Source organism: Phalangium opilio, unplaced genomic scaffold, assembly GCF_054372755.1.
Source record: "Phalangium opilio isolate 3A_F unplaced genomic scaffold, DU_Popi_V2 ptg000013l_1, whole genome shotgun sequence".
Classification (NCBI taxonomy): domain Eukaryota; kingdom Metazoa; phylum Arthropoda; class Arachnida; order Opiliones; family Phalangiidae; genus Phalangium; species Phalangium opilio.
This window is the reverse complement of record NW_028324148.1, coordinates 7,262,135-7,282,855: the sequence shown is the minus strand read 5'-3', so window position 1 is coordinate 7,282,855 and position 20,721 is coordinate 7,262,135. Positions and strand designations below refer to the sequence as shown.

Sequence of the window (20,721 nt, the reverse complement as noted above, 5' to 3'; positions counted from 1 at the left end):
AATTTATTGTCTACTAAATTTCTCTGGTCGTCCTCCTACGCACCCCTAGGTGCACCGTGTTTTTATATATAACTCGCCTTTAAACTATTAAACTTGAAAAATAAAAGGGTATTTCTTCTTTCTGATTCTTATAAAAATGTTTTTATATTGAGATTTCCACAGCGGGTGAGTTCGATACCGGTCAGAATGGATTTTATAACTTGTAAGAGAGTTTGAATTCAAATTGCCAAGTTTTTGCATCATGCGGTGCGAAGAGGGTTTTTTAAAACTTAGTTTTAGCTTTTATGATTAGGTAAAGGGATTTCAGCTCTACAACGGAGTAAGGGCGCAAACTCGCGTTAGGGTGATGGGCCTGTCAAGTGAGACTTCGAGATTCAAGACGATTCATTTATTACGTTGCGCCAGCCTTTGTCTTGACTGAATTCTTGAATTAGAAAAGAAATCGTGGTCTCTTAATAAATTTTCTTCCTTTTATTTTTACTTTATAGAATGGAGAAAAAAAGAATTTGTATCTAAAAGCCCTGAAAACTTGGAATAGTCAGGATATTCAAAATGAGTATTGAATGTCAGGGAATCATAGAAATTTTATAAAAGTCAGGGCTTTTCATTGGTGTAAGGTTATTTTCCTACAGAAGTACTAATGTTAATGGTACTGATAATTTTTAAACACAACATTCTGACTTTTCGACAAATAAAAATGGGAAATTTGACCAGGCAAAGTGACTTTGGACGTTCAGGGAAGACATAGAAAATCGTGGTGTATTAAAACCAAAGCTTTGTGGCAACTGTAACCAGGGTTTTGATGCCAACTTTCTGCACTGAGAGGATGCGTGTGATGAACATGAAAGAAGCCGCGGTCTGATAAAATGTCTTCACTAGGCAAAACCGATGCTGAATATCTATCGACTCTTTACTACGATACTCTCTCATTTGTGGGTGGAGGACCTGTCGGATGGGTACAGAAGCACATTCCCTTTCTTCTCCTTTTTAAAGTTTTTCTCCATGGTTATACAAAGTCTATGATTGACAAAGAGATTTCGGGTTTTACCCAACCCTTTTTTTAAATAATTTAATTAAATTTCAAACATTTAGAACTAAATGTTCGAAGCAATTAATTTAGGTATTAAAGGTTTTAATGATAAGACATCCACATCTAACTCGTGTGGAAGCTAGATATTGATTGGTTAATACTTATTACAGCATAGAGCTTGGCATTACCAGACATATTAATCAAGACGTTATCCTCACAGCTTTCTCAGAGCAAAGAAAAATCTAAATGTTTGGACGGAAAAGGCACACGTATTCGTAGATTTCCTAGAGCTTTCCGATTCTCATGGGTCCAGTCTCAACTAGGGCTTGGTTAGCCAAGGCTATTAACACTATGTAATGAAGACCTCAAAATGTGCGGAGCTTACACCATGACAAACTTCGAACATAATCTAGTATGACCCAACAATTGATCAAATAGAGTTAAAGCTGAGAACATTGATTGATTATTTCAGCTTAGTAGTATTAATCATCAATCGATAGATCTCTTGCACTCAAGTCTGAGTCTTCGTCCTTCCATTTTCAACATACCTTAACCTTTACCGCCTCAGAATACTTCATTTCAGAATTTATATTTCTAAATTTCGCTTAAAGGGACTGTAAAGTCGTCGTCGGACCGTTGATTTTTTTTATTTTAAATAAATAGCATCCTCCCCCAATCATTGACGTCAGCATCTGATGTAAAACGCGTCAAGGAGGAATTATTTCATGGTTGTAAAGTGGTTCCTGACAATGGTTCATAATGTTAGCTTCCATCAGATTCTCTCTATTTCGAATAGCATGTCCCACTCCCGAGAGTCTGGGACCTGCTCTGCGTTTGCTAGAACCAAGCAATACCAAAAGCTCTGTGATTGGTTAAATTTTATTACCTGCCGGATAAACCTAAATAACTCAAAAATTGTAAAATTTCTTAACACTGTTTCCCGGGGCATTGTGACGTCAATAACGATATTTAAAAAAGGCCTCAACGGTCCGCCGAACTTTTTACGGACCCTTTAAGAAAGCTAGGCGCCTTTTGGTTGAAATTTATGTTCCGTTGATTGCGGTGCATTTAAATGACTGTTGTTCTAAGTATTTCTTTGATTGAACGATTTCTTTATCCAGAGGTGCAAAAAAGGAAGACGTCTCTACACAGGCGCACCCATCGGTTTTTCCAACTTCAACTTAACAGATTTCTCCGCGAATTGACAGCCGCTATCACGGAGATTTCTTTGTTTGAAAAATAGATGGCGGTAGTGGAAAATCAGGTAATCGGATTTATATTAATTGTAATTGCATTACTATCACTTTAATATGCGAAACTAATCTCTTAAAAGAAAAAAAACTGATTTGAAGCTAGATTTAATTGAATAACTAGAAATAAATTATTATCAATCAAGGCTTACTAACATTGGAATCACTAGCACTAAACCAATAATTTTAAAACTCATATAGAGAGATATTGCCTACTGTAAGAGCGATGCATAGCCCAACTCGTATGTGCAATACCGGTTTTTAAATATTCTGATAAAACGTAAAGGATCAGGTGTGAAAAAATTAGGGGTTGTATAAAATACATTTATGTAAATGACCCTGAATTTACATAATGATATCAATTCTGAATAGGTACTCGTACATCTGACATAATAGCTTCGTTTCTCCATATAAAACTTTTCAAGTTCATTGTTTTTGCCAAGGCGGTCGTCGGGGCCTCATTATAAAACTGGTATTCGAGAGAAATGATCTCTTGGTAGCTTTAAAAAACAGTCGTTTAATCCGTGGCTTTATTATTTTTATTTTGACTCCTTATGCCATAAAAAGGGAAAGTTGAATAAAAAAACTTCAACTTGAAATCTGAAAGCGATTCAGGGTTGCGGCGGCGTCGAGCATGGAATATATTTGGGTCAAGGGCTCCATTGGCTGCTTACCTTTCCCTAACTTTAGTTCCACGCGAGTAGCGCCACTTTCGCGAAATTTTATTGATGAACCACTACTACCCGGAGTGAATTACAAGTCGGAATACTAATTTTATTCAAAGGATCTGTTCGCATTAGCGACATTTTTTATTGTAAATTTCTCTGATCCAAACGTATTGTTTTAGGTTTTCTTTTTTATATGTTAATGTTATCAATGATAAAGTTTCAGCTTAAAATTAGTTTTTAACTTGTTAAAGACACGTATCACAAATTTTATATTTATTAATTTATATCAGGGATAGATTTAACTTTAGAAGTAGGAATGGAGAACGGTTAGTATTTACTTCAGTCCGTCTCATAGCCCAGTATAGAGCCCCTCCCTCCAACACGTAACGAAAAGTTTAAATTATCTTATTGGCTCACTTAAACTACGTTTTGATGACGTTGCTGACGGTGACGGTGAAAAATACGTAATCCTTTGTTACCTCTGTCGCTAAGATCCACCTCTTCTTTCATACCCCCTCCGTCCCGGTGAAGGGGGTCCGGGACTGTGATGCGCGCTCAGATTACTCTGTTCTCCATTCCAACTTCAAAAATTAAATCTATCCCTGTTTATATATAATTACATTTAATAATGATAAATAATAATAGTGAAATTTAAAAAAAGAATCAAATATTTTCTTCGTATGCGAATGGGATCTTGTTTTCGAGAGTTCTAGCCAACTATCTGCCGATTAAAATAAGTGAGTCGCTGCAGCAAAGCTAAATGATAGACCATTACGTTTAGGGTCAAGGAGGTGGGGGTCAAGCGAGGAGATATGTTATATTCCCCCATTGTGTGTAGTCGCTTCCTTTGCCCAAGGACAAGGAAGATTCTACAATACAATGCCGTTACGTCAAGTTTGTTTGAATATTTAAAGAATCCTTCTAAGTTGATGTGTTTTACCTTTCAACGATATATTGCCAATATATTCATCGTTCTCTTAATAGTGAGTGACAATCGACGTCTCCACATTTAAAGTTTTGGAAAATCAAACACTACCTAAACATGAGCTTGGTGTTTATCTTTTTTTAAAATATTTAAGGGATTAAATGAAAGGTTGTTCAAGGTAAAATATCCTTGCCCTATCTAAAATTTTATTTAAGAATTACTAGGATTACTATGGCAGTTGAAAATATTTCACATATTGTATATTTCCAAAAATATTTATGATTCTTATAAAGTGAAAAAGGTTTGGGTTGCCAACATCCCTTAAATGTGAAAAATCCACTGGTCAAATTTTTCTCTAATTATATATCAAAACAGCTGCTTTGTTATGCCTTCCTGAACGTGCGATAATTGGCTAAGCCGGTGAACCCCACATTTCGCAGTCCTGGTTTTTGAATCACACAAAAATCTGATTTAAACTTTCGTTTCTCGATAAACAGAAGATTTTAGTGGATTGATATTTTTATGAAAGTAGAATCATAAACAGGATTATTTTTTAACATCAATTAAACTTTAGAGCACTTTCAAATAGCATATTTCAATATGAATTCTGCGTTTTGTGTTAAGTTTGAAACATTTTCCCCCTATAGCTCTGTCTCACTGAGTGCGTATAAAAACGTTTAACAAAATTCTTAAATATAGAGAAATCTAACGGTTTTCAAAGGAAATGTTCAATTCTACATTCATTGCTAGCCTGTACTAAAGAAAAATTTGAACGGAGAGTTAGAGAGAAGGCCTCTTAATTATAGCTTCGCTTTATTGAGCCAAAATGCTTTAATTATTTACTAGTGGGGCAACTTGGTCCGCGATCTAATGATGCTATCTGTCTACCGTTTTGTAAAAGATACTCAAGCTGATAGTGAAGCGTGAAAGGTTCTGTTTTACTGCACATAAATACAGGGTTGATTTTGAATGATTCAACGTTCAAGGCGGTTATAAACATAATTTACATTTCCGAAATGCATTGTCTATTATTTGTGCAAAGTCAAAATAATTTTCCTGTTTTGTCAAAGTTACTAAAGAGCTAATGTTTTTTGTTATCCCTTTTCACTTTCACTTTAATACTAAAATTCCGTACCGAAGCTTTGTCTTAATACTCCTAAACACTAATTACGATGATTAACACGTAAAGAGGCCTTTGGATTTCTTAACGATGTAACAGTGAATTTTCCTACTCTTTGAAATGACATCCCATATGTATTGCAAGCTCGGGAAGGGAAATGTTGGCAGATGAGAAGAGAAATATGATTAGAGAATTTAAAATAGGTACTCACCAGCTGCAGTGCATTGAAGACACGTTAAGTAAATAAATATAATTAAAAATGCATATTGGAGCGCGGTTGTGGTTGTTGTCGTCGTTGTGAAATTCGACTTTGTTCGGTTCGGATTTGCCGAGCTTTGGCGAGACTCATTCGTCACCTCGTGGAACCCCATCGTTCGTCAACGGGGTCTCACGTGACTAAACTGAAAGAAACCAAAAATATTTATTTTATTAAATGGCTTTATTATCCATAACTTATTATTATTAACGATTAAAATTAACTTTTAAAATTAACTATTAAAATTAACTATTAAAATTGACTATTAAAATTAATTATTAAAATTATCTTTTAAAATTAACTATTAAAATTAACTATTAAAATTCTCTATTAAAATTAACTATTAAAATTAACCTAAAATAAAAGGTTTTCACAAAAATGTTTATTTATTCTAAATTGATGGTTCCATTTATTCTTACTTCTAAAATTGAAACGATTTTTATGGCAGAAACGAGCTAGTTTTAATAACCATTTAAAGAGATATTTTGGGTGGCTCCACGTAATTACAATGTTTAACAAAGGTTGAAGGAGCGTGTTTCTAGCTACTATAACAACACGGTGAGGTGTGACGTCAGGCGCAATATTATTTCCAAAATATTAATTATCTTCTACACTTTTTAAGCCTTTTCAAATCTAACATTATTGAAATCCTAATTTTTAAGCTTTATTTTTATGTTCCGTTTAGTTACATGATGCTTTTTTTTTCGAAGCTTCAAGATCAAAAGATTGTAGGCACAAGGTACAACTAATTCTCGAATAAGAAACGTAATTATCTGTTCATGATAGAAATCAAAAGATCATGACAATATTATCTCCTTTCATTACAGAGAACCACAAAAGCTTTTGAGTCAGTTTCCTGTAAAACAAACTGAATGGTCTGAAAGTTTTAGTTTTTCATAGATCTACCGAAAATGTTTCCTAAATTCTACGAATAAGATTCTCTCATTTATAGGGGTGTGCTTGATTGCATTCAAGACATTCAACAATAAAAATACGTTTAAATCGTTTTTTGATCCTTAAAGAACTCTTGGCATACAGAGTGACCTTGCTAGTTAAAGATCCAACCATACTTTTCACCGAAAATGTCTCAATTGTGGTAAATGGATTCAACAGACCGTTTAAATGCCGCTCTCAAACTTCAGTCTAATGGAATTGAAACCCAGCAGTTTCATAGCCTAACCGACGAGATAGTTATTAGTCGCCATTCTTCTCAAGTTTGATTCCCACACAAAGGTTTAAAACTCGTTATGACTATATAATAGAATTCATCATTTTTTTGATGCCATTGATATCATCAGGAGATAGTTAGGGTTATTTCTTCCATACGCTTCTAGATGGTTATATTAACGTCATTAGTGCATTTACGCGCTGGTCGTAATGGACTTGTTCAGTTGTGGTGACTGTTTGCTTCACTCAACCAAACATTCCAGCGGATGATTCACTAAATAATTATAGTCTAAAACGTGATGCTCATTGAGAAATACTTTGTCTGACTTTCACCTTTCATGGTCTGGTAAATCTTTAACTCGAGTTCTATCGAAAATCTACGTTATTACTTCTTTATGCGTCGTAATTGTTCAATAAATCTAACACAATATATCACGGGAAATTTATATCGGTCGTTTTCTGTTATCTGGAGGGCGCCATTCAGTATGAATTCCATGGTCAACTTCTCAAGTAGCTGTACTACGCGATAGAAAGCTCGCTTGACTGTAGTAACTAATATTTTTAAACTATGGGTAACGTTTGTTCTCTTATAAAAATTATCGAAGAATTATGAATTTGGAAACTTTGGAGTATTATTATAAATGGTTGTCTCTTTTTTCAGGTTGTAGAAAACTTCCAACATGAAAGTGAAATAAACAGAACTTTTATATTACAATTAATTAGTCCAATTACATTTAATTTCAGATCATTCAATAAATGTTTATGATATAACATATACATTTATATTTTTATATTGGGGCAATATATTAAAATAATTTTATAATATTATGCAATACAAATTTTAGTATTTTGACGTTGCTTGTTCATAAATTAGGTATACATATTTCGTCTCAAACTATTTTCATAGCATGATGAAGGTTAATAGACTTTGAGTGGAGTCAGGAGCTACGAGAACTAGCCGATGTTGAACATGTTTAATAAACAAAACAGTACAGAGAGCTTACCATTATGTTTAAAAATCGGCCTTGACTTACGAAAATAAACCGTAAATAAAAATGTACTTTACATTTATTGGGTAAGCCATGCTTTTACTACAACAAGTATGTTGCTCCTAATCGTTTTCATAAAAATGTTTATGTCATAAAAATAATAATAAAAAGAAGGGTCTCTGACTTCTAGTCGAATCGTGAGACTTGGAAATGATCGTTTCCGAGTGCAATTAAGTGCTTCTTCGCCATCATTAAGGCAACCTCCAAAAAAATCACCGTAACTCGTGTTATTTTTCCTTCTACATAAGCACGTAATATGTCCGTTCAATTTTTTGGTGACTTTTTAACAGGAAGGATTTTTCTTCAAGCTTCGTTTGAATTCAAAAATGTGCGGTTTTGCGAAAATGGAAAGTGGAAAATGTTCAAGGAAGTGAAACGGACGCAGTGTGTCTCATTTGACGACCGTCACCAGTGCTATTGGCCCCTCATGCTGGTGTATCTTTTTAAGACAAGGCTTCCACATTCTAAAATAATTACCCCTGTTTCGATTGAGTTGTTTTACTTTCCAAGTGTCATACACATGGGTTTGGAGTAAATATATTCTTTTTTACATATTTTCATTGCATGCATGGTCTTCTTCCCAAATTTATATTAAATATTTAACTTGCTCTTTTTCCCATTCTCATTATCCACTGCCAATTTATCTGTTTATTTTAGAGATTTATAAGTTGTTTTAACATTTTAATGTAATGGGGTGACTTGTTATTTTTTATAAAATTTAAATAAAGTTTTCAAACAAAACATTAGAAAGTAATTTTATGCACTGGATAAAAAAGGCAGGTAGATTTTCAAATATTGAGACGTCACCGTTTTAACTGTTAGTTTTTTATTCTTATGTTTTGCTAGAGCTCGGCATTTTCGATCAATTATCCACAAATTGGTGGATAACCTATTATTTTAAAAACAATTTGTCGATTATAATACGATTTAACATGAAGTTCTGTGGATAATTTTCGGGTATGGATAAAGATAAAATAAAGTGGATAATTGATAGATAATGCCAAGCTCTATGTTCTGACCACGTACGAAATCACTAAAATTAGATGATAAGCATAGAAACTAGTCTCCTTTCTATCTTACAAAATAAGCAACCGAACGAATTGCGATGTAATATGCAGTTCCACGCACATGTTTACGTTTTTATAAGACTTAAAAGTATAGAGTATCCTATTAAAAATCCACACTTATTTGAATTATATTTTCAATATATAATTTCACTAAGATGAGTTACAATAAGAGGCGGAGTTTCTATCTGAACTTTTTCAGAAAAACAATTCTGTCATAAAGGCATGCTAATATATTTAATTATAGACAATTTCACTTTATGTAAAATATTTTAAAAACATTTCAGATAAGTTAATAACCAATTATTCAAGGAACTACCTTTATTGTAATAATTACCTTACCAGTAAAAAATACTTAGACGGTCATTCATATTTCATTCTTTTAAAAAACCGATTGCCACCAGGTAAAGAAAATGAAACTTTCCATATAGAGCGAAATTGTTCCTTCATTGTTTTCTCTATTACCGGTCGTGGCTACGCACGATTGTTTATTATGGACAAAGTTAATGACACATAAGTCATATCCTTTTACTGAGCTTTATATTATTCAATTAGGCAGAATACACCCGGCGTCTAGAAAAAAAAACTCTTCATAGAGCGTAGCAGTTATTGCCGTCTTTTTTTAAAAGTAAATTGGGATCAGTAACCTTGAAGGTTTTTTTGTAGCGTCATATCTGATAAACCCAGTGTTTGGCAACGGGAACCTATAATACTTCAATTTTTACGAATATTATGATTATCATCTCCGAATGTTGGTGGTCAGTTATTAACTCTCCTAACTTTCTACGGCACCACCTGACACTACAGCCAAAACATTTAGAGTCCAACGCAGTTCGTGAAATCGTCAGTACATTGACATGATAACAATTCGTATATAAAATTTTTAACTTTATCTTCCACGCTAACCCTTCTATACTTTAAACTCGACGCCAGTAGGCTATAACGCTAGACGTAGAATATCCAATATGTTCAGGTTGGATGGCCGTTTTTACGATATGTACGTACTAAAGGAAAAACAGTTTAGAGGGCATACCCTCCTTTCCGCCGCTATGTCATTTAAAATGCGAAAATCGTATTTAGAGAATAGCCTACGGGCGATATGTGCCTAGTATCATTTCTTGCGACCAAGAGGATATAAGGGGTAATAAAAGTTATGGGAGTTATTGTTCACTATGGTATATAGCTAGATGTCAATGATACCCGGGAAAAATGAAAGCATGAAATGTATGGACTCCCAGAATAAGAAATGAAATTAAAATTCCTCAGTTTTTAGCTACTTCGTTTCAATTTTAAAACTCCACAAGTATAGGAAATTGTAAACTTATTATAAGGATAATATATTATAAATATAATATTAAAATCTGTGATTTTCTAACTTATTTTAGAGCACACAATATCTTTTCAGTATTAGCACGTTTATTTTCTAGTAAGCACTGTCTATATTTTAAAATGTTTTGCATCCTAAGCACTATCAGAGTGCTAATAATAGAAAATAGATTGACATACAGATAAAGCTCAGCCTTTCTTGTAATTCTAAATTTTAACCAAACGGTCTTCATCAATACAGTAAAACATTTTGGTAAATCATCAGGTCAAGATGGTTTACTAATAACATGATTTTACGTATGGACTCTGCATAATTCTCCTTCAAACACTGTAAATTAAACCGAGCCTTAAATCTTATTCTCTCAAAAATTACTTGAAATCAGAGAAAACTGTTTAATGTTCATGAGGATTTAATTAAAATTACGACATTAGCATTTTTCTTCTGGTGGCCTATAGTGAAGTTTAAAGGTCAAAATCATACTGAATTCATAATGTCAAATAAGGAGATTCGCAAAGCCATATTACCTTAGATATTAAAATCAAGAGCGAGAGTAGAAAGAGCTCGTGCGATAGAGTATAAAAGGAATTCCTTTCACTTTACCGACGCGCTCTCATTCGAATCAAGCTTAACCGCACGGAGCCAATGAGAAAGTCGATGACGTCACCCAAGCGTGAAGTGACAATGCGTCGTGGTATGCGATTCCAATTTTTTGCTCGGAATTTGGAGAAAGTGAAACGACGGCGACGGATGGCTTGGTCGAACAAAGAATCATTTATTTTTATGGCATTCGAATTGTTTGAGTTTTAGGATTTTTCCGCCTTCTTTAGTAGTTTTTTTTTACAAATTTTTCTTAAGGACGTTCCCACGAAAAAGAAATTTGTATTGAGTAAATATTTTTAACCACCCACCACGATAGCTGCCTCGCTTTCTGCAACTGAATCCATGATAGCATCATTCTAAGATTGTATCCTAAGAATGATAACTTTCAATTGATCAGTATTCTGTGATGCAAACCAGATTATACGAACGAACACCTTACTGATACAGGTTTTTTAGATGAAGAAAGATGGCTAGAGTATTTTTATTTACATTTCTTGGAGACCATAATTTTAGGATTTAGCCAAATTTTTTCAAGTTGTTTGGACTTGTGGCGAATTGGTGAAACCAGGGATAGATTTATTTTTAGAAGTAGGAATGGAGAACGGTTAGTATTTTCTTCAGTCCGACTCGTAGTCCAGTATAGAGCCCCTCCCTCCAACACGTAACGAAAAATTTAAATTATCTTATTGGCTCACATAAACCACGTTTTGATGACGTTGCTGACGGGGACAGCGAAAAATACGTAATTCCTTTCTACCTCTGTCGCTATCACCCGCCTCTTCTTTCATACCCCTCCGTTCCGTAGAGGGGGGTCCGGGACACGCGCCCATATTACTCTGTTCTCCATTCCTACTTCTAAAATTAAATCTATCCCTGGTGAAACTACAAATGAAGGATAGAGACGTAAAAATTTACAATTATTGTGTAAAGTATAAAATGTAAATTTAGCTCTTAGTTACTTAAAATGTTGAGAAAAATATTTATTTCTATCCATTAATAAGTAATTTATATCATGCATATTTCAATTTAGGCACTTTTATACCAAATTAAATTTCATGGAGGTATATCAAACATTCATCAAGCTTCATTATTCTTTTAAGTAAAGACCACTTTTGTATAAATTATACATAATTATTTTTCCTCTTTAACAAAACTTGTTCCTCTCATTTCGTCAAAAGAAATGAAAATTACAATTAAAATAAATAAGAGAAAAATACTGCGGACGAAGGATCACGTCTTACTTTCACTTTCAGCTTGTATTTTGTTATGCACAAAACCGGTAATGTTCAGCCATCCTTCATTATCAAGGGTAAATAAATATTAAAATTCTTAATTTTCCTCTCCGCATATAATCTGCTATAAAAAGCTAAAATTATAGCAGGTTTTGAATTTTACCACGGTTTCCTCTAAAAATAACTTAAAAACTAATACAATGACATAAACCTATCATACCCTCCATAAGTAAAGATCGGAAAAATTTCCTACGACCATGCAGCCTTTTTAAGACAGAGGTGGAGGAATTTCGACAGAGAAGGGGCAGTTTCCTGGTGGGAGACTTATTTGAAGCAGAAAGCATGTCCTACTAAAATCTCTATATATACGCACAAGGTACATTTGAAATCATAGTAGGCTATGCCGCTACTCTGTTTCCGTTTGTTGGAGAAATATTTTAGTAAAGATTTTTTCTCACATCGTCAATGCCGATACATAAAAACGGTAGAACCATACTTATTCGTTATAGGATTATGACAATACTGAAAAAATTAAAAACTGCTCCAGCACCACAAGCAGACGAGTTTTTGACCTTGAAAAATATTTCTTGGTCTCTTACTGTTATGGTTATAATCGTAAGTCCTATCAAGACCGCCAAAGGGGCCTCATCGTTCCTTTCCTACTCAAACACTAAATGGGTTCGCTCGGTATGCAGTGCCACGAGAACAGGTGCCAAATTATGCTTCATTCCATGTGAAAACGTTGTAAATCATATTAAGAAACATTCCCTTTCAATGTTTTAAGCTAATGAATTGATCACGTACAACACGGTGCTATCATTTCGTTTTCAAAATAATGTATATATCATATTCAATAGTACAAATTATAATTTTCAAATACCAAAGAGTAACAGTGTAGGTTTGGATTCAATTCATAGATTAATTTGAGTTCTTTTCATAATTTGACCGTTGTCGATTACATATTAAAATGTAATATATTTTATGTGAAATTGTCAAATTCATTTTAACATATTTTTCCTCAAAATTCGATTTACTGTTATTTGGCTTTAAAGTAGCACATTTTTTGTGATAGGTATTTTACGGGGCCTAAAGGTGGTCTATTACACTAGGTCTCCGTTCTAGAGGGAGAAAATTGCAATGAGCTGAACTCTATGTACAAAAGACAAAGTACTTGCCCACCAGTGTTTAGTGGCGTATATGAAAAAAAAAAAAACGTTTTATCGAAAGAGGTGTTCTTTTTCTTTCCGTTCATGTAAATTACTGGTTGTTATCGTTGTTATTATATTTTCCCTTATGGGCCTTTCCTGAATATTCAAGTGCTATTCATATTTGATATAATGGTTTTCATGTTTCCTGTATAGGTTATACATTGTATTGTTGTTAAAGGTGAATAAGTTGTTTTCTATCTTAGTGAATATGTTATAAAATGCATTATTATACTAATTAGTATATTGAAGAAGACTTAGCAGGTTGTATTATTAGGTTCATAACATGGGAGCACACTTTTACTGGAAAAGTTATTTTGGCCAAAATCGAGGTTCAAATTAGTGTATGCAATAAAAGTGTTTCATTCGTTAAAGTAAAATTTAGCGATAATTTTGAAGCATTAAAATATAATTGTACTACAATTGTTCATATATCGGTTTGATTTGACAGGCTGGTATGGTATGAGAATAAAGTCCAGCTGAAGAAATTTATGAATTACCTCAAGCAAAGGTAAATATCGAGATGTAATAAATATATAAATTTTGGCAAAAGTTCAGATTTTGTAACAAAGAATTTCTGGTAGAAGTATGATTTTATCGCAGGTTTTTTGCTATTTTATTCGTCTCTAAAATTTTTTGCTCAACATAAGGCATAATCTAGAAATCAAGCAACATATCTAGCAGTACAGATGCTACTTTAGAAGATGAACTCTTTAAAATTAAGATTAATATCTTGATTCCTCTTCTAATTAAGAGATAATCGTTTAATCTGTTTTCCACTCACAGAATCTAATGAAAATGGTTCCGATGACACAATATTTTTATTTATTTTCAAGTTAATGGTGGTGACAGGAAAGAAAAACAATCCGAAATGATCAAAAGTCATTCTATTTTACTTTTAAATGTTTTATTTAAAACCACGTTTTAAAAAACAATTTTTTTTAAACTTCTTTAACCTATTACTTGCTAGAAACCACTATTTAACTAAACATACCTTAGAGATCAAGCGGGCAAGAATGTGGGAACAATTTAGAGAAACAAGATGCGCAAAACATATTGAGTATTATGTTCCTATTTTAAATACGTTAGCACATCTTTTCTCATATGATGCGTGCCACTAGTCAAAAATGGTAATTAACATTTAGAAATTATAAATTATAAATATTATTAAATGAATAGGAACAATATAAGGAATGAATAGACATAAATTATTACACGCCTTGAAAATTTTAAAGGTCTAATTTTGACACTCACAATCACGTTACCTTTCCCAAGAAATGGGTGATACTTAAAAATAACTTAAAATATTGATATAATTTGATTAAATTTATAATTTTTTTCCATCTTACCATAACGTTATCGTCAAACGAAAATAAAAATTGAGTACTACATTATATTCTAATGTACTGACTTGCTATTCCCATAAAAACAGGAGCTGTATCCGAGGCTAAAATTGAGGCCCACCCCTTTTCTCAAATTTTTATTAGCCGAACACTCGAATCCCTCTGTTAAATACTCCCAGTCGGATCATTCCCCCGAAAGTCAAGAGCGGGCTAGAGCTCAAAGTCATAAAAAAATATATATAAAATAAAGAAAGCCACCTCTGATTCTTATACTTTGTGTTCTAACAGTAAGGATCTTGGCTGGAATGAATTCCATTCTTGCCTCAATACACAAAAACCTTGGGTTTTTTTATTTAATGATTTTTTTTAAAACTCCAGCTAACAGTAATTCAAAGGGCTGCGCACTTTTCACACATAAGAAACGAGATAATCATCCAGGTTATAGCTCTGAATGTTTACTCTAATGTCTGGGGGTAAAGATCGTATGGCATTGTAGTGAGTGCTTGTGTTATTTGCTGTCACCTCCATGCATTGATTGCTTTTCAGAAATTACATAAAACTTTTCCTTACTTTGAAGATTCCGTTCTATAAATTAAGGGAAACAATAAATATAAGCTAAGGTAAAATTGGTTAGCGATGAAGAGAGGATGCAAAAACTATTAAGAAAAGAAGGATGCATTAAATTTAATATTGTTTTGTCTAGTATTATAATTAGTGCTACGTTCCAGCGTTAAAAATTTCTACTCTGTTCCCAAAGACAAAATAAAATAACTAATAATTCCAATTAGAACCATGTACCAATTTACAATATTAAAGAAAGAAGGTACGAGTCTTTAAATTTTTAAATTGGATACTACGTGTTGAGCCTTTCTGTGAACATGACGACAGAGGGCATTACAAGCTTATTGGACGAACCCATAAAGTAGTGCTACTCGTCAAATATAATTTTATAGCCCTCAGTTGTCATATTTGCAGAACGCCCTGAAAGAAATATTCCTTTCTCGATTTGCAAATTTATGTATACTTCCAATAATCCAATTTGAAATAATGTTCACTTAAACCAAACGTTTGTCAACCTCGTTTACAGCAAATACCTTATATAGGTGCAACCCAAATTTTCCCCTTAAGCCTCAACCGTTCGTACCAGTCATACTTTCCATGGAGAAGCCAAGGCACAAAGAATAGAATTAAAGGTGCCAGTCCAGTGCCAATCCCAAGAATGTGGAGTTAACATGTTAACACTTAACAGTGAAATAGTGAAGGAAAGAATGGCCGATAGAAAAGGATTTGAACTTTACATTAAGTTTCTTCAGCCAATGCAAACTGACTTTAAGCAAAGTTTAAAATAGGCACTATCTAAAGAGCATAATATGAAAAAGATGGAATTATCATTGCCATTTAATATTCCCAGGGAATAATTTACTTTTAGATCCATAGCGTAAAGTTCAGATTCCTTCTGGAGATAACTGGTCACTATTCTTTATAAGGCGTGTAAAACAATTTATAATATACGGCGCCATATTTTTCTCAGCGAAAACGTCTGATATTCAAGGCAGTGAAGAAAATTTCTCAGTTTTTATTTCATTATTTTCCCTGGTGTGGAAACGGCAGGAAGTCAGATTATATTTTTATAAAATGTATAAATAACGAAAGTAAAAGTTTATCTTTCGTTACGCGAACAATTTTTACAAGTCGTTTCACGCTTTTTTGCCTACTGTGAACTTGGTTCCCCTTAAATATTTTTGCTACACTTGTTCCAAAACGCATTCATCCGTACGCTTTATCTGTATCGAAAGTGTTATAAAGCATCTCCTGAATTTTATAATAAAAATTAGATTATGCAAACTATTCCACCTTGAAACGTTGAACTTCCTCAAATTTGGTACGTGATCTGGATTATTTTTTAGAATTTGAGAAAGCAGGAAAATATTTTCTATATTTAAAGGTTAACAAGTTTAACTTCGTCCTATGTTTAAGATATTATTATTTTTTGATGGAATCAAGACTTTAGTTAATGTTTTCAACGTTTACTTGAGAAAAATCGTCTAAAAATAAAGTTTTGTATTTAACAGTCAAATAATATATTTTACTCAACTTCAGGCCGACTCAAAAAAAGTCTGAATCCATTTAAAGGCTGAAAATAATTCTAAACTTAAAACTAAAAATGTGATCTTTTTCAGTTTATTTTAAAAGATAGAAAACGATACTTTGTCATATTCATAATATCACCTATTAATTTCGGGGTTTCATGTTTTATAATTAGCTAAGGAAGCTTAATTGATAAAAATCATGTCTTTAGCAATACTCGATACTAAATATTCTTATTATTGGTCTATTGTGGGCATCCCGTAGTAAGTACTTAAGGCTTGCATTTATTAACATATACAGTGTATGAGTGGTAGACAAAAACCAATAAAGTTTTCTTCTTACCGTCGTATATGTTAAATATTTTTTTTTCTCCTTGAAAAAGACCGTTTCATTTACAGGTTATAATAACGGACTATAAGGTTGCTAAGTGTTGGCACGTGTCTTCACCAGACCACCTATAATGTACTTGTCTAGAGGTAATAAGCAACCCACGCGTTAATCGTTCATAAACGGTAAAAAACGCCTTTCAAATTACTCTTCTTTCTTAGTTCCTTGTTTTAAAAACCAAACATCCCATTAATGTCATTCGGAAGCTCTAATAACGTCAGCAACACCCCTCTAAACACTAAGGCGAAAATACTGGAAAAACAACTACGAATTTTGCAATTAAATAAAATCGTATCAAAATATTTCAAAATGTTTTAGATGGATGCCCAGGAGTAAACAAACTGACTTTACACTCAATGCGCTCTAAAAAAAATTATTCTGACAACGCCACTGATTATCTATGGGTCGTGGCCAAGCAGCTGGTAAGGAATATAAACAGTGTAGAACAGGTGGAATCACTGAAGTCAGTCTACGCTAAATCCTTCACGTGACCAACTAGTCTTCCAGCACTAGCCTTCGACTTTTACATTTTGCAGAAAGCGCTGTTTCTCTCAGTCACAGCTTTTTTACGAAATATTCCCTTCGGGAAATATGAATTATCGCTGTGTCGGGAAATTTTTAACAAACTTTTAAATAGTTGTTAAAAATTTGTAACTAGGGTTCATAGACGAAATTTGCACCATATATTACTGAATAACATGTTGTAGTTTTAATTCATTATTGGCCTACCAATAACCCCACTGTCTCGAGAAGTCTAGTCAAAAAATAAGGGTCTCAGAAACCAAGAGGAAAAAGCAAGAACAAAAATCATTTTGCAATACTGAGTGGTTTCATTGTGCTAAAATTTTACAACACCCTAAAAATACGCTAAGGCTATACAGTGGCTCGCACACTATATAAAATTTTGTTGAGTGAAACGTAAACTTGAGAAAACCTTACAGTACCAAATTTTACAATTTAATTTGCTATAGAACTAAATACATCAATTAACGTATCTGTTAAACGGGCTCCAGATTTCTATTAGGTTTCCAAAGCGAGCCTACCGCGACGAACGCATAGCAAAGCAAGGTGAACACTGCTATTCCACCCCTAAGAGTTAGAAACTATCGACATTTCGTGTACCTGGCTCTACACACACCAACAAAACATTGGCGCATTACTCCGTTGGCATTACAAAACTACACTGACTAAAAATTGGCATGGAAACATTTCGTCGAATATTTATAATCATGCAAAATATGTGTCGTAACTTCGAAAGCATAAGGTAATACAGGCTTATAGTATGCTTTTTAACCCCTTTAAAATCAAGAGTAATTGCTGCGTGCAAATACGTTGACTCTACTGGATGATGAAGTCTTAATTATAATTTGAAGTTGAAACATAATCTTGTCTCTCCAGTGTTTCATAACTAAACTTAGTCTACTACCTATTGGCCGTGTACAATTTCTCGTATGTTTCTTATGTAATCGAAGGTTTTGCCCGTTAAATTTTGAACAATATGTTTTGAGTGTTTTCTGTAAAAAGGAAAATCGGAGATACATAAAGATTTACCTAGCCTTGAGCTAATAAGCAATCGTGTCTTTTTAACTGATTTTGGAATATTTGTGGTGTTGTATGGGAGTTTCATAGCTTTCAAAGATTTACTTTTTAAGAAATAGTCAATATGTTTTTGAAGATAATTTCCAAAGACCATTTTAAGGGGTTTTTTGAATAAAACTACAATATACGACCTTTAGAATATGTTTTTATTTATTTTCTTTGTAAATTTCTGAGCCTTGAAAAACCGTATTAGGAAAATCTAGAATAAAAAATAATTATTCACGAAGCGTCAATCTCGAAAGATGGTTATAGTGTTTTCTCTAAGTAATGAAAACAGTAATGAACAAGCATTTATAAAGATTGGAAAAATTGTCTGTTGCTGAAAGCATGTGGCTATTTATCAGATGTTTTTTAGGTAACTTGGGCCAGGTTTATCACTTATCGTGTATCACTGTAGAACAGGCAGCTAATTGCAATTGGGTGATAATAGCTAATTTTGAGTGTTTATACTTCCCTTAAACATTGAAAACATTTATTAAAAAGATGGTGAATTGGAAAATAGAGTGATTTTTTTATCGATTCTTCTACTATTTATAAGACTATTCTGCATACTGAGACATCCAGGAAATATCTCCGAATGATTGTGAAATGCATATTAGGTTCAGATTTTATGGATAATTTTAAAAAAGGACCTCCAACCAATCGCGTAACGCCCTGCCTTTTTGTTAACAAAACTATGCTGGCACGCTCCATTCCGAATGAAATTTAGCACGAGATTTGATAAATATTGCAGGAAGGCAGGGCGTTATGCGATTGGCTGAAGGTCCTTATTTCAAATTATCGATAAAATCTGGACCTAATTTGAATTTTAAAATCATTCGGTGATATTCCCTGGATGTTTCACTATACAGAATGGTTTTAAAATTAGTATAAGAATCGATAAAATATCACTTGATTTTCCTATTCAACCTCCCTTCAACAAACATCCTAAAAATAATGCTGTGCAATTTTAACGGTAGAAAAAAATAATTTAACCGAAAAAAGCTAATCAAATTAGTCATAGTTTATTAGAATATACTACATTTCAAGGTTCAAAATAGCTACCCCAATGATTATTCTCTGAAAACCTACATTATCTTTGGATCATATAATTAAGAAATCATCGGAAGTAAATAAGAACGTTAAGTAATGGCTTAAAGATGAAATGACCTTTGTTTAAGTAGTTCAAGACGTTAATTAACTGAATAATGACGCTTCTCATCCAACTCCCACTTTCTCTTAACCGGTAAATTAAATACAATTTTTCATGGGAATAATTTAGAAAGAAAAAAAAATAAAATTTAATGAGTAGTGGTGATTCCCGATAGATTTCTTCGGACCTCTGCCAAGGTGATCATCGTAATTAATTTGTTCGAAAGACAGAGTCGGAGATAATAGTCTGTAAAACAGCTATACTAGTCTGTTAGCTCAACGTGCAGTTTTTTAAGCACGCAATATATGAGAAACGTTTTTAAGCCTTCGAAATTCGACTTAATGGGTTATTGATATAACCCTTAACGAATTTTGAAATATTGATCATCTTGTTTGCGTCTTTAATGGAAACTTAAGCGTTAAACTTTTCCTATTTTTATTATTTTTTATTTTTTGCGAAGCTCCAATTAAAGCTCTTTACATATTTGTTTCTTCATTATGTGGATACAATAATCTTCAATTAAATTTTATCTTTCACAAGAAAAATAATTCTTCGAGAAACGTTTAATACCGAAAAAGAACTGAAAAGCTCAGAATGATCGCTTACTTTATGTCGTGACACTCTCTACCACTTCATCATGCAGCTTCGCAATTGCTGATAGCGATATCCTACTATATATTAAGGTTTGACGGATAATTTGAGTAATTTAATTGAATGCCATTTGCTAAATTTAACAACAAAAACCTATCTACGACTCACTAAATTTGTGATAAGATTTCATTGCACAAAGATGATGTTTCAGAAATTTACGGTAGAATGTTGATGAAAATTGTAAGCAAGCCTACTTGGAAATTTACCGGACTTTTCTAACATATTCATTTAATAATTTTTACGATGTATTTTTCTCAATCCAGTACATTTAACATTATGCTTGACTGTCTTGTTTCTCTTTTTAGTGTTCGTAAAAGCATATTCCTCAAAAAATCCTTCAATTGCTCGTGACTTTACCGACCGTGAGGTTGCGAAGAGTTAAGGGGGCTGGGAACATCTCAAGCCTTAATTACTACCCACGCACATTTTCCATACAAAATTTTGTATTACTTTGGGGTCCCAGCCCCGGGCATGCGCGTAATATAAGATTCTAACCCGTTATTTTTCACTAACTTTTCAGTCGTGAATTACACGAAAACATGCAAATTATGTATGTATATTTTACGTCTTTCTAAGTTTAAATGTGGTTCGAGTTGCCGAGTTCTTTTACAAAATGATCTAAGAACTC

General features: G+C 33.1%; 1 protein-coding gene across 1 annotated transcript in view; it reads right to left on the bottom strand.

Annotated features, from left to right (window-relative positions):
* Nucleotides 1–20,721, bottom strand: part of LOC149708763 (uncharacterized) — an 87,187-nt gene that overhangs the window by 58,721 nt on the left and 7,745 nt on the right. The window contains exon 2 of the mRNA XM_089865002.1: nucleotides 5,205–5,389. Within this exon, the coding sequence (XP_089721128.1) occupies nucleotides 5,205–5,364 (160 nt within the window). The 5' untranslated portion in view covers nucleotides 5,365–5,389. The remainder of the gene's footprint in view (nucleotides 1–5,204; nucleotides 5,390–20,721) is intronic.